The sequence below is a fragment of the Portunus trituberculatus genome, chromosome 22 (genome assembly GCF_017591435.1).
Source record: "Portunus trituberculatus isolate SZX2019 chromosome 22, ASM1759143v1, whole genome shotgun sequence".
In the NCBI taxonomy this organism is placed as follows: domain Eukaryota; kingdom Metazoa; phylum Arthropoda; class Malacostraca; order Decapoda; family Portunidae; genus Portunus; species Portunus trituberculatus.
In genome coordinates, this window is record NC_059276.1 from 7,837,776 (window position 1) to 7,850,275 (window position 12,500).

General features: G+C 41.1%; 1 protein-coding gene across 5 annotated transcripts in view; it reads left to right on the plus strand.

The window, feature by feature from the left end:
* LOC123507415 (protein SSUH2 homolog) overlaps positions 1–12,500 on the plus strand; it is a 264,828-nt gene that overhangs the window by 92,299 nt on the left and 160,029 nt on the right. For 3 of the 5 annotated variants that reach the window (XM_045260247.1, XM_045260248.1, XM_045260249.1), the window contains one exon: positions 6,239–6,343. In XM_045260247.1, the coding sequence (XP_045116182.1) occupies positions 6,239–6,343 (105 nt within the window). Of the gene's footprint in view, positions 1–3,800; positions 4,842–6,238; positions 6,344–12,500 lie in introns of those variants that run through there. The other 2 variants (XM_045260245.1, XM_045260246.1) reach the window with 2 other exon arrangements.

Here is a 12,500-nt window from a genome sequence, read left to right on the forward strand (position 1 = left end):
TCTTCCTCCTCCTCGTAGTCGCCATCCTTTCTCATTCTTTCTTTATGTTCTTCATTTCCTTCTCCTCCTTCACTATTCTTTCAGTGTGACATCTTTCTCTTTATTCCCATTCTCTTTTTTCTTTTGCATTATTTCCCCTTTCATTATCTATTATTTCATTATCCTTCTTCCTTTTTCATTTTTCCCTTTTTTTTCTTTCCTTTCCTCTTTTTTCTTTAATTACGATTTCTTTTCCTAACACTTTACAATTTCGATTTTTTTATTCACTTTCACAAAAAAAAGAAATTTTCTCCCCAAAGAGACAGAGGAAAAGTTTTAATGCGACGGACGGAGGAGTTTGAGAAAAGTAAAATTGGAAAGCTTCTTGTTAACTTTAAATGTATAGAGACTTGCAGTTTTTACCTTGACTTTGCAATTTATCATCTATATTGCCTACGTGATTTTGATATGACTTAAGTTCCACGTCCATTTTGTTCCTCTAGAATATGATAGTTATTTTTTCAGTAGTAGTAGTAATAGTAGTAGTAGTAGTATAGTAGTAGTAGTAGTAATTGTTGTTGTTATAGAAATAGCAGTAGTAGTAATCATAGTAGTAATAGTAAGTGATATTGTTGTTATAGTAGTAGTAGTAGTAGTAGTAGTAGTAGTAGTAGTAGTAGTAGTAGTAGTAGTAGTAGTAGTAGTAGTATCAGTAGTACTAGTAATAATAACAAAAAAAAAAAAAAAACTTCGCAAAAACATCAAATCAAACACTCACCACCAAACCAGAGGCAATTCTACACTGATCGTCCCACAAACCCTGAAACAATGGAACAAAAACAATAACAACATAAATAATAGCAACAACAACAGTAACAACACAACCACCACAACCACCACCAATACCACCATTAGGACTACCAATAAGGCCAAAAACAGCAACAACAACACACACACACACACACACACACACACACACAGTCACTCCAGAGCAAAACACAGCTCACAGAAGGCGTCCAGCACCCGTATTAGCAAAATATTGGGGGTGACACACGTCTAGAAAAATTAGGTTTAGGAGGAAGAACCGCGTGTGCTCTAAATGTATTCCTCTCCCTCTCTCTCTCTCTCTCTCTCTCTCTCTCTCTCTCTCTCTCTCTCTCTCTCTCTCTTTCCATCTTTTCCTTCTTTTAGGGAGGGAAAAAGCACTCTCCATTCTTCCTATCTTCCTCCTCTCTGACTTTGTATAGAAGAGAGATTCTTCCTAGAGAGAGAGAGAGAGAGAGAGAGAGAGAGAGAGAGAGAGAGAGAGAGAGAGAGAGAGAGAGAGAGAGAGAGAGAAAGGCGGATAGACAGACTGACAAGATTCTGACATTCATTTTTCATTCACGTATCAAGTTATTCTCTCTCTCTCTCTCTCTCTCTCTCTCTCTCTCTCTCTCTCTCTCTCTCTCTCTCTCTCTCTCTCTCTCTCTCTCTCTCTCTCTCTCTCTCTCTCTCTCATGGTCAATACCTTCGTCGATGACCTAACAGGAATTAATTAGAAATCAGGTAACGCTCAATACTTGATCACGACAGGATTTGAACTGGATCGAGGTCAAAGGAATACAGAAGGGAATATAAAGGATGAAAAAATGGCAGTAGAGAGAGAGAGAGAGAGAGAGAGAGAGAGAGAGAGAGAGAGAGAGAGAGAGAGAATCTTTTTCAATCTTTTCCGGTAGAGTATCAATAAATCTATAACTCGAGAATGTTTACTCTCTCTCTCTCTCTCTCTCTCTCTCTCTCACGGTAAATAAATATATAATGTAATTTTTTAAGTATTATTCCATGTATTACAGAAACCCAATGAAAATGTATTACACTCCCAAAGAAAACAAAAAAGAAAATAACAACAACAACAACAACAACAATAATAATAATAATAATAATAATAATAATAATAATAATAATAATAATAATAATAATAATGGCAAAATAAACTTCCACATGGTAGGTTACAATTTACATTCAGAATCTAGGAACATACTTTGAATTTATGTTGATGGCGAGCAATTTTTATTTTTGTGATGCATTTAAAGGGAATTCTTGCGCCCTAATTCAACCAGTGTTGCTGACAGCGGTTCACGTGTTTTTATGATCAAATATCTATGTTTTGAAAGATCATAGGTTGAAATGAAACACACACACACACACACACACTCTCTCTCTCTCTCTCTCTCTCTCTCTCTCTCTCTCTCTCTCTCTCTCTCTCTCTCTCTCCATCTCTTACAGAGCTTCCTTCTCCCCCTACTTCTCCTCCTATTCCTCCTTCTTTTATTCCTCCTCTTCCTATTCCTCCTCCTTCTTCTCCTCCTCCTCCTCCTCCTCCTCTTCCTCCTCTTCCTCCTCTTCCGCCTCTTCCTCCTACTCCTAATTCTCCTCGTTCATCATTCCTATTTACCTTTCAACATTATTTTTCTTCATTTCCTATTTTTCTTGTATGTTTTTTTCTATTTTCCTTCTCATTTTTGTAACATTTCCCAGTAAATTTCACCTTCCTTTAGTTCCAGCGTATATTCAGTTAGCGCCATTTCTTAATTTCTTTTTTTTTTTTTACTCTCCCTCTCTTCCTCTCACTCTCTCTCCCTTTCCCCAGGCTTATAACTCTCCCTGTGACACTATCTCCCACAGCAGCCTCCTCTCCCTCCCTCTCCCTTCATCTCTCGCTTTCTCTCTCACTCAAACTGACGCGTACTTGAATGACGGAGAGAAAGGGCGAGAGAGAGAGAGACGGGGGGAAGGGAGAGGAAGGGAAAGAAGAAGTGGGAGAGGGAGTAAAATGGGAGGAGAAGGGAGGAAAGAAATGAGAGGGAAGAAGGATGGGAGAAGAAGAGGGAGAAGGAATGAAAATGGGAGGAGAGGGGAGGGAGGGCGAGAGAGGGGAGAAGGAAAGAGGGAAGTTACTTGCTAAGAAAACAAACTTCACACTACCAGACCCATAACACACCTGTCTAACCAACCAAACCTGACATAAATTTCCTCTCTGTTCTCTCTCTTTTCCTTTATTCTCCTTTTCCTCTTCAAACTTTCCTTTTTGCCTTATTTTTCCTTCTCTTATACACTGTGTAGCTTTTTCATCATGTAGTGTCCTCTCTCCCTCTCTCTCTCTCTCTCTCTCTCTCTCTCTCTCTCTCTCTCTCTTTCAGTAAGCCGTGCCAAAATCACCTCCGGTTTCTCTCTCACGCTGGAGGAAACATTGCTTCACGCTTGTTTAGTTATCCAGGTAGCGCAGTGTTTGTGCAGGTGAGGGAGGGAAGCAAGGAGAGAAGGAGGGAGGGCAGGAGGGAAGGAAGGAGGGACTCGGTTAGCAGGTAGGAAATGCGGAAAATAGAAAGTGTGTTCTCGCCTCTTTTATCATTCTCTCTCTCTCTCTCTCTCTCTCTCTCTCTCTCTCTCTCTCTCTCTCTCTCTCTCTCTCTCTCTCTCTCTCTCTCTCTCTCTTTCTCTCTGACGTGGTTTTCTCCCTTCTCTTTCACGTCGTTGTATCTGTCATTAGTTTTGCAGAGGTTGTTTTACTAGTCAGTTTTCCTTTAGCTTACTATACGAGCAGATGGTGTGTGTGTGTGTGTGTGTGTGTGTGTGTGTGTGTGTGTGTGTGTGTGTGTGTGTGTGTGTGTGTGTGTGTGTGTGTGTGTGTGTGTGTGTGTGTGTGTGTGTATTCAAGGTGTAGTGGTACTCAGTGAGTGTACTCTCTCATAATTGTTGCAATATAACTGAGTGACAGTGGACCCTCGTCTCTCGTTACACAAGACAAGTGCACGGGGAGCAGTAGTGCCCATAGGTCTGTGTCTGTGTCAGTGTCACGCAGCGCCTCATGCCCCAGCACCGCCACAAGGCCACGGAGTTCACCGCGGCGAGGATAAAAGCGTAATATTCCGCTTCAATCTCGTTTACATAAGCGCGGTCGTCTTGGTTACCTAGCGTAGTCGCGATGCGGCAGTGCTCGGCAGTGAGGTGATAGTAACATATTGGTATGCGCCAGTGTGCCGCTGTGCCGCTGTGCCGCTGCTCACAATCCCTCCCATCACAGCTTCACAGCAGCATGAGCCCCGCGCCGTGCCCGCCGCTCCGCCACTGCAGCTTGGCTTGACGGTGGCCCCGGCGGCGCCTCTCCGCGGGAAGGCACTCTCCCCAGAGGATGTGAACACCGTGCACCGCCGCGGCTGAGGAAGTGACGACTCTGCGTGGCGGGCGAGTGTGTTTTGTGTCTGTGTATAGACCCGGGGCGGCGCGTCGCTATGAGCGGCGGGCTGACATAGCCCGGCAGGACAGATTCCAGAGGGAGCACCGCGCCCCGCAGGCATGAGGACTTAAGGACAGGCATGGCGGCGTGACGCAGCAAGTACGCGACGCACAGACAGACGGACGGCCGTGAGAACAATCGTTGGTCATGACTTGAAGTGACGAGCTAAAGGAAAAAAAGCAGCAGGTGACACACACACACACACACACACACACACACACACACACACACACACACACACACACACACACACACACACACACCGCCGCCATGCCTCGCAGCGAGATATTCTTCCCGGCGGACGCCGTGAAGGACTACCCGCCGGACTACAGCCTGGACGAGGCGGCGCTGCATCCACTCGTGCACCGCGTCCTGGAGGAGGACGACGAGCTGTCTGGCGACTCCTCCCCCGTCAACTCGCCGCGCTTCTCCCGCCGCGGCACCAGGCGGGAACTGAAAAAATTCCGCGAGAGCACCTCCCGTAGGAGCGGCTCCAGGGGCTCCGGCTCGCGGGGCTCCAGCTCCAGAGGCCCTGGCTCCTGGTCTCCCGACGTGACGCGCCCAGCCTCCGTCAGGTCCACCTGTGAGTCATGCACACGCACACAATACCTGACTTTTACACATGCACTGAAACGCGCACACACACTCACACACAAAGCATGCATCTTAGACACACTTACGCAGAAATATCACACGTCTACCATAAAAGATAGAACCGAAAAGTGTACTGAGACACAATTCACCCACACCTACACACGCCCACTCACTGACAACACACGCCCACTCCAGCACAACACCGTTTCACCACGTCCCCGCGCCACCTCACGGTGTCTGCACGCAAGCAACCAACACACATCAAAGTTGGCATTAAGGAACCAAACCTGTGTTTCCTCTGCCTCCATTTCCTTCTCTCCTTTGTACCATTCATCTCCCTCCTCCCGCCTCAACCATAAACTTTTCACTCCTTCTTCCCTCCCTTTTCTTTCTTAACATCTCCTTTCCTCCACAATGCGCCCACCCAATCTCCTTTCCTCCTCCCTTTTGTATATTTTTCCTCCACTTTTTTACTCCTTGCATGGACTCAAGAATGTCGCAATTTCCTATACTTTTCTCCTCCTTTACTTGACAATTTCATCTATTCCAGTTTCTTTCACCTCCCATACTTTCCTTCAGTTACCTCCGTTCATACAGTATCCTTCTATTTCCTTGCACTTCACACTTTCTCTCACTTTCCTCTACTTTCCTCCACTTCCCTCCACTTCTCTCCACTTTCCTCCACTTTCCCCCAGTCGACAGAAGCCACAAGCACCTGCAGCCAACTAGCAACTTGCCACCAGCGTTTACACCTAAGTTTTACTCGCTTTTTATGGCGCTGACACAAGTTGGAGGGCGCCTTTTTTCTTTTGTAAGGGGGATCTCAAGGAGGGGACGGGAGGAGGGGAAGGATCAAGAAAGGAGGGAATGGAGAGAGAAGAGAAGGGAGAGGTTGATAAGGGGATGTTTATGAGATGATGAAATGGTGATGATATTTTTTCTTCTTTTTTTTTTTTTTTTGGGGGTAATGAGTATGCATTATTTTTTCGTTCAAGATTTCCTGTGTATGATCTTCAGTATTTCCTCTTAACACTTCTGCTTTATTATCACAGAAAATTACATCAAAATCGCCTCATGGTAAAAAAAAATCAAGTTAACCTTTTCAGTACCATGATACGTTCCCATACTCATTCTGGTGACTATTTGGTGACTTTATACACCTTCAGAAACTTATATCGGGGATTAAGATAGTGAAGACTGTGGCCATTAATCTCCTGACCCCCATAGACCCTTCCTAATGTCAATAAAATGATCTAATCGTGCACAAATCTCAAGGTAAAAATGTGTCCCAGTACTGAAGGGTTAAGGCATCCATTTCTTCCATATCACCATTAAAACCTTGAAAACATATATAAAAACACACACTTAATGCATTGTTTTCTCCAGGCCATGATAGTGACGCGTGTGAGGAGGGGTCGGTGGTCCCTTCCGCCCCCCCGATGGAGCATATGGACCACTTCACGGGCTACGAACAAGTCAGCTTCGAGGCAGGTGAGTACACGAGCTTCCCCTTATACATCCTTTTATACCAGTTTCCCCTTGCACGATACTCTACAGTAGCTTCCCTTTAAACATTCCACCGTTTTCGTTTCTCCGTTTTCTCTTCCCCTGGTTGGCGTGAAAGAAAGTATCGACTCAATAGAAAAGAGGGACACTTCTCTATTTCAGCGATTCAGCGTTCTTCTATAGGAATTACATATGTAGGACTCTATATCGGGTGCTTACAATTCACAGGAGTTTTTAATGTGTGTTTCAGCTAAATCAGTTACGAATATCTACTTATTTTACATCTAGTGGAGGAAAAATATGAAAATTCTACTCCTCTTCCTTTCTTCCCTACTGTTTGTACTACCTCTCTCACAGCTGAGTATTACTGCTTCATACTGCTTCATGATGACCACGTAACACAGCATAATAGGGGCACTGACAGCAGAACACCTCCCTCAACATGCTATAGAGACACAGCAAGACCAATTACTATCAATCAATGTGTTTCATAATATTATCTTCTCTCTAACTACAATTCCAAACTCTAATATTGATTAGTATTAGATTAGAGAGACCAGAAATTCTAACATCAGGTGCTTATATACCCGTTTTCTGTCTTTGTTCACCCTCCCTTACAGAAAACGAAGCTAAATGAAAGGGAAACATTTTTAGTTCTATCTCCTATGCCAGCAATATTGTCTTTCATTCTTTAAGTCACAATTTGAAGGACACAAGTCAGACAGAGAAACATAATGATAACACTGAAAGACAATGATAGTAATAATAATGATAGAAGTTTAGTTGAAGCAAAGGAACATAGAGAAAAGAGAAGGATAAACACAAAAAAGAATTGGTGAAGTAAATGTTAGAAATGTAAAATTAATAATGTGAAAGCTTTGTAGTGAAGGATGATCTCGATGCCATATTGGTGAGAAAAATATTAAAGGGAAGAGCAACATTTCAGGGATAAAAATTGAATAAATAAATAAATAAAAGACACATGAAAAGAAATAACGAAAATATGTATCTAACCAAGCAACAAATTAAGCTTTTTACTCTCTCTCTCTCTCTCTCTCTCTCTCTCTCTCTCTCTCTCTCTCTCTCTCTGATACCACATCGATATTACACTCACTCACTCACTCACTCAGATAACACCATGATATTATACTCACTCACTCACTCACTTGCTCACTCACTCACTCACTCAATCACACATTCACACACTCACGTATTCATTCACTCACTCACTCACTCACTCACTCACTCACACATTCACTTATTCACTCACTCACTCACTCACTCACTCACTCACTCACTCACTCACTCGTTCATCTTGCCTCCTCATTCATTCTGTCAGTCACTCATCCACTCATTCATTCCACTCAATAAATCGATCATTCAACCAGTCAGCCAGTCCACTAACACAACAACAACAATAACAAAGCAGAGAGAGAGAGAGAGAGAGAGAGAGAGAGAGAGAGAGAGAGAGAGAGAGAGAGAGAGAGAGAGAGAGAGAGAGAGAGAGAGAGAGAGAGAGAGAGAGAGAGAGAGAGAGAGAGCTAGACACACAAAGAAAACGAGATCAGACGAGGGCAGACTCATTCAAAAAAGCAACAATTTATCGAACACGAACACGCAAGGAAAGAGAGACAGAAAATGGGAAACGACGCCATAAAAAGACAGGCAAGAAAGTGGATTTATGGCATACTATCTTAATTTGCTTGAGTGCCCCGTGCATCACCCAGAGAGTGTCGTGAAGGCTCTTATACATCCATCCAGCCCGCCATCTGACCCCCCTCGCTATCTCTCTCCTGTTTGTCCATTTTTTCCAGTCCAATACAGGCAGATTAGGGAATGAATAGAAGAGAAATTGTGGCTATTTGTGTCTCTGTACGAGTAGAAAGGAAGGTGTCTTGTATGGAGGAAGAAGGCTAATATTTTGTCAATGGTGGTGATGTCTACACTCATCATACACTTTAGGACACGAGTTTTTTGCCTTTTTATGGATTTTCTAAGTTTTTTATGACTCTAGTGACAGATTAAGATGTTTTTTACTCTCCTTATTATCTTTATGGCTTTGAATGATAAAGGTAAAGTTACAAGGCTGTTTAAGGATGTTTTTATGATTCTAGTTACAGGTTGATAAGATTTCTATACTACTAACAGGATAAATGCTTATAAGAACTCAGCTCATTATTTACAAATCCTTGAAAAATTGTCATAGTGAGAGAATATATAATAATAATAATAATAATAATAATAATAATAATAATAATAATAATAATAATAATAATAATAATAATAATAAAGTTTGAACTACTACGGCTTATGAAAACCTTGAGATTCTAAGTCAAGATGGTGATAAGAATGAGAATAATAAAAATCGTGACACACCAAACAAAATTAAGGGTTAAAATTATGATAACGTATATGATATTGATAATAATGGCATCTTTAAAAAAAATAACAAGTAATGGAAAAAGGAAGCCTATAACAAAGAAAACAAATAAAAACCTTCTTACATAAAAAACGACGATAATGACAAAAAAAAACAATGAAACGAATATACCAATAATAATGACATCTTTTAAAAATTCAACTTGTAATGGAAAAAGGAAGACTATAACAAAGAAAACAAGAATAAACAAAACTCAATCTTACATAAAAAAAAGAAAAGATAATGTCAAAAAACAATGAAACGAATATAATAACAATAATAACATCTTTAAAAAACTCAACTTGGAAGACATTTGACTGGAAACTGAGTGGACCTTTTTGCTTTATATTTTTGCTGCACTTGGCCAGTCCTCTCTTATATAAAAAATGAAAAAAAGAAAGACTAAAACAACGACAAAAACAAAAAGGCCTCTTACATAAAAACACAACGATAATGACAAAAAAAACAATGACAACAACGCTAACAATACCACAATTCACCAAACCGCTCCCATATCTCTTCACTCTCCATTGAACACACGAGAATGAAAACCCCATTCAAACTCAATGATGAAGATAAGAAAAAAATAACGAAAATAAATTATAAAGAAAATAACGAGGTGACTTCACGCCCTTAACACTCACCAATGAAGCAATGGCATGGTGACCTCGACCAAAGCTTTTAACGACCTCTTATGACCTGACCTCACCTTCTTCCTAATTCAGGTGAGGGTCATTAACATAAATTTGGGAGTCTCGTCCAGGTGACCCCCCGCTGATGACCCCTGACGGCCCACAGTAGGGGAAGGGGGGTAGGAAAGGTCATCAGGAAGAGAGGGAGAGGGAGAAAATGGTAGGGAAGAGGAGGAATGGGTACAGGGAGAGAGGAATGTGACGGAATGTGACAGAGGGAAGGGAGAGGAAGGAAGAGAAGGGAGGTAGAGGAAATGTGTGGAAGTGAAGGGGAGGGAAGGGAGAGTAAATGAGGAATAAATGAATATAGATAACGTGTTCCTCCTCCGCCATTCCCTCCCAAAAAAATGAAAAATGAAATGAGAAAAAAAGTAACAGGAAGAAATTAAAGGAAGAGATGAGAAAAAGTGGATAAAACCAGGAACAAGAGAAGGAAAAAAAGGATTAATGATTCAGTACTGACCATTTCCTGCAAAAACTGGTGAAATGAAGAAAAATAGAAGAATAAGATAAATTAAGCTAAAATTAGACAGAGAAATAGGGAAAAAGAGCGTAAGAATAGATAAAAGGAGGATAAGAAAGAGATACAGAATTAAAAACAGGAGAGAAGAAAACAATGATAAATGAAGAAATGAAGAAAAGAATAGGACAAAGAGGAAAGGAGGCACAAAAAAATAGATAAAATTAAATAGAAAAAAAGAAGAAAAGTGTAAGAATTGATAAAAGAAAGAACGAAGGAAAGGGAAGTGGAAAAATTAAGGAAAGAATATAATTTGAATAACACAGAATAAATCAAGGAAAACAGGAATTAAAAGAGAATAACACAGAGAACGGTGGACAAATAAACACAAAAGGAAAAAAATGGAATAATAAATGAAGAGATAAAGAAAAAAATAGGACAAAGAAGAAATGAACCACAAAAAATGAGTAAAAATTAGATACATAAATAAAAAAAAACAAAGGTGTGAGAATGAAAAGTAAGAAAAAAGAGAACAGAACAGAAAAAATAAGAAAAAAATAAGAGAAGAAAACAGCAAAATCAAGGAGAGAATATATATTGATTAACACAGAATAAATAAAGAAATACATAAATTAAAATAGAATAATATACAGATAAGGTAGAATATTAAACAGAGAAGATGAAAAGGTTGATAAATGAAGAGATGAAGAAAAGAATTGAAGAAAGAGGAAATGAGGCACAGGAAATGAGGCAAAAGGAAAGTAGACACAAGAGAAGAACAAAAGGAAAGGAGAGATTTAAAGTGAAGTAGGTGAGAGAAAATTAAGAAAACTTGTGAAAACTAAGACTTTAAACCAACAAGAAATCTTTATGACATTTTGCTTCCATTAACAACTTACTTTGTCCTTGGCGACTTAACGACCTTGTTAGTGTGTGTGTGTGTGTGTGTGTGTGTGTGTGTGTGTGTGTGTGTGTGCGTGTGCGAGGGCGCGGAAAACAAAGCATCGACCAGCTAAATAAATCTTCAGACCCATTTATCAAAAACTTTTGTTCCTACCCCTCTTCCCCCAGTACACCCATCACCTCCCCTTACTTCCCCTCTCCTAAAACCTTTCCCCTCCCTCCCCCCTTCCTTCCTCTTCTCATCTCCTTCCCTCAACCTCCGTTCCACCTCTCTTGACATCCATCCTTCCTCCCTCCTTCCTCCCTTCCTCTCTCCTTCCTTCCTTCCTTCCTCAGTTTTTATCGTCATTTCATCCTTTCCAGCTTTTCTGCTCCAATCTCCCCTTCCATTCTTCCTTCCCTCTTTTTTTTTTTTAGTCTCCCTCCTCTCCCTTCCCTCCCTTCTCTCCCTCACTGACCTATATATAGCACTGAATCGCCCTTTCTCAGCCCCGACGGATCACTCGCTCTAAATGTTCACTGAAGGGGAGAACTTGTGATGAGGGATAAGGCAGGTAAATATTAGCTGCCGAGGCTCTTGTTCTTGTTACTGTTGGATGTGGTGGTGGTGGTTGTGGTGTTGGTGGTGGTGGTGATGGTGGTTGTGGTGGTGGTGAGGGTACTTTTAATACTGCTACTGCTACTGCTGCCATTACTACTACTACTACTACTACTACTACTACTACTACTACTACTACTACTACTACTACTACTACTACTACTACTACTACTACTACTACTACTGCTACTACTACTACTACTACTACTACTACTACTACTACTACTACTACTACTACTACTACTACTACTACTACTACTACCACTAGCTTGACAAAAGAAGTTAAAAGAATAAAAGACGACGAGTTGATTAAAATTAACTCAACAAGCGGAAGAATAGAGAGAGAGAGAGAGAGAGAGAGAGAGAGAGAGAGAGAGAGAGAGAGAGAGAGAGAGAGAGAGAGAGAGAGAGAGAGGAAAAAGAACAAAAACTATCTCAATTACTGCGTGAATGAAGTTCGCTTTCCCATAAATCAAGAAGTTGGAATCTGAGGGGCTTTGGTCTTCCCTCCTTCACCGCCTCCTTCAGACACCTCCTCCCACCCTAGGCAGCCATTACCAAGCCTCCAGGGAGCAATTACACCACCAAGCTCGTTAGAACAACCAGATTTAACCAAACGCTCTCGCAGCAACACAACCACCCACGTATCCGCCCACACACACGCTATACCCACCCACTCCCTCCCACTTCCACCCACTTCGCCCATTGCAGCCCACTCGCACCCATAACTACACGAAAGGAGATACGGTAAAGTTAAGGTGAGTGATATGAGAAATGGGTGTGATTGATAGGTTATGGAAATGGATGAGAATTGATATGAAATACGTTGATGAAATATGAACATGGGTTAGAATAGAAGGAAGATATGGTGATAGAAAACAAAGGCAGAGAATGATAAGAAGATACAGTGTTAAAGTATGGAAATGAAAGAAAATAGTAAAGATTTGCGGTGATGAAATATGGGAAAGAGAGAGAAAAGACAAAAATATGATAATTGGATATATAAATGAAAGAGAATTGAACAGAAATAGTGATAGAGTATAGTAATGAACGAGAATGATAAGGAATAC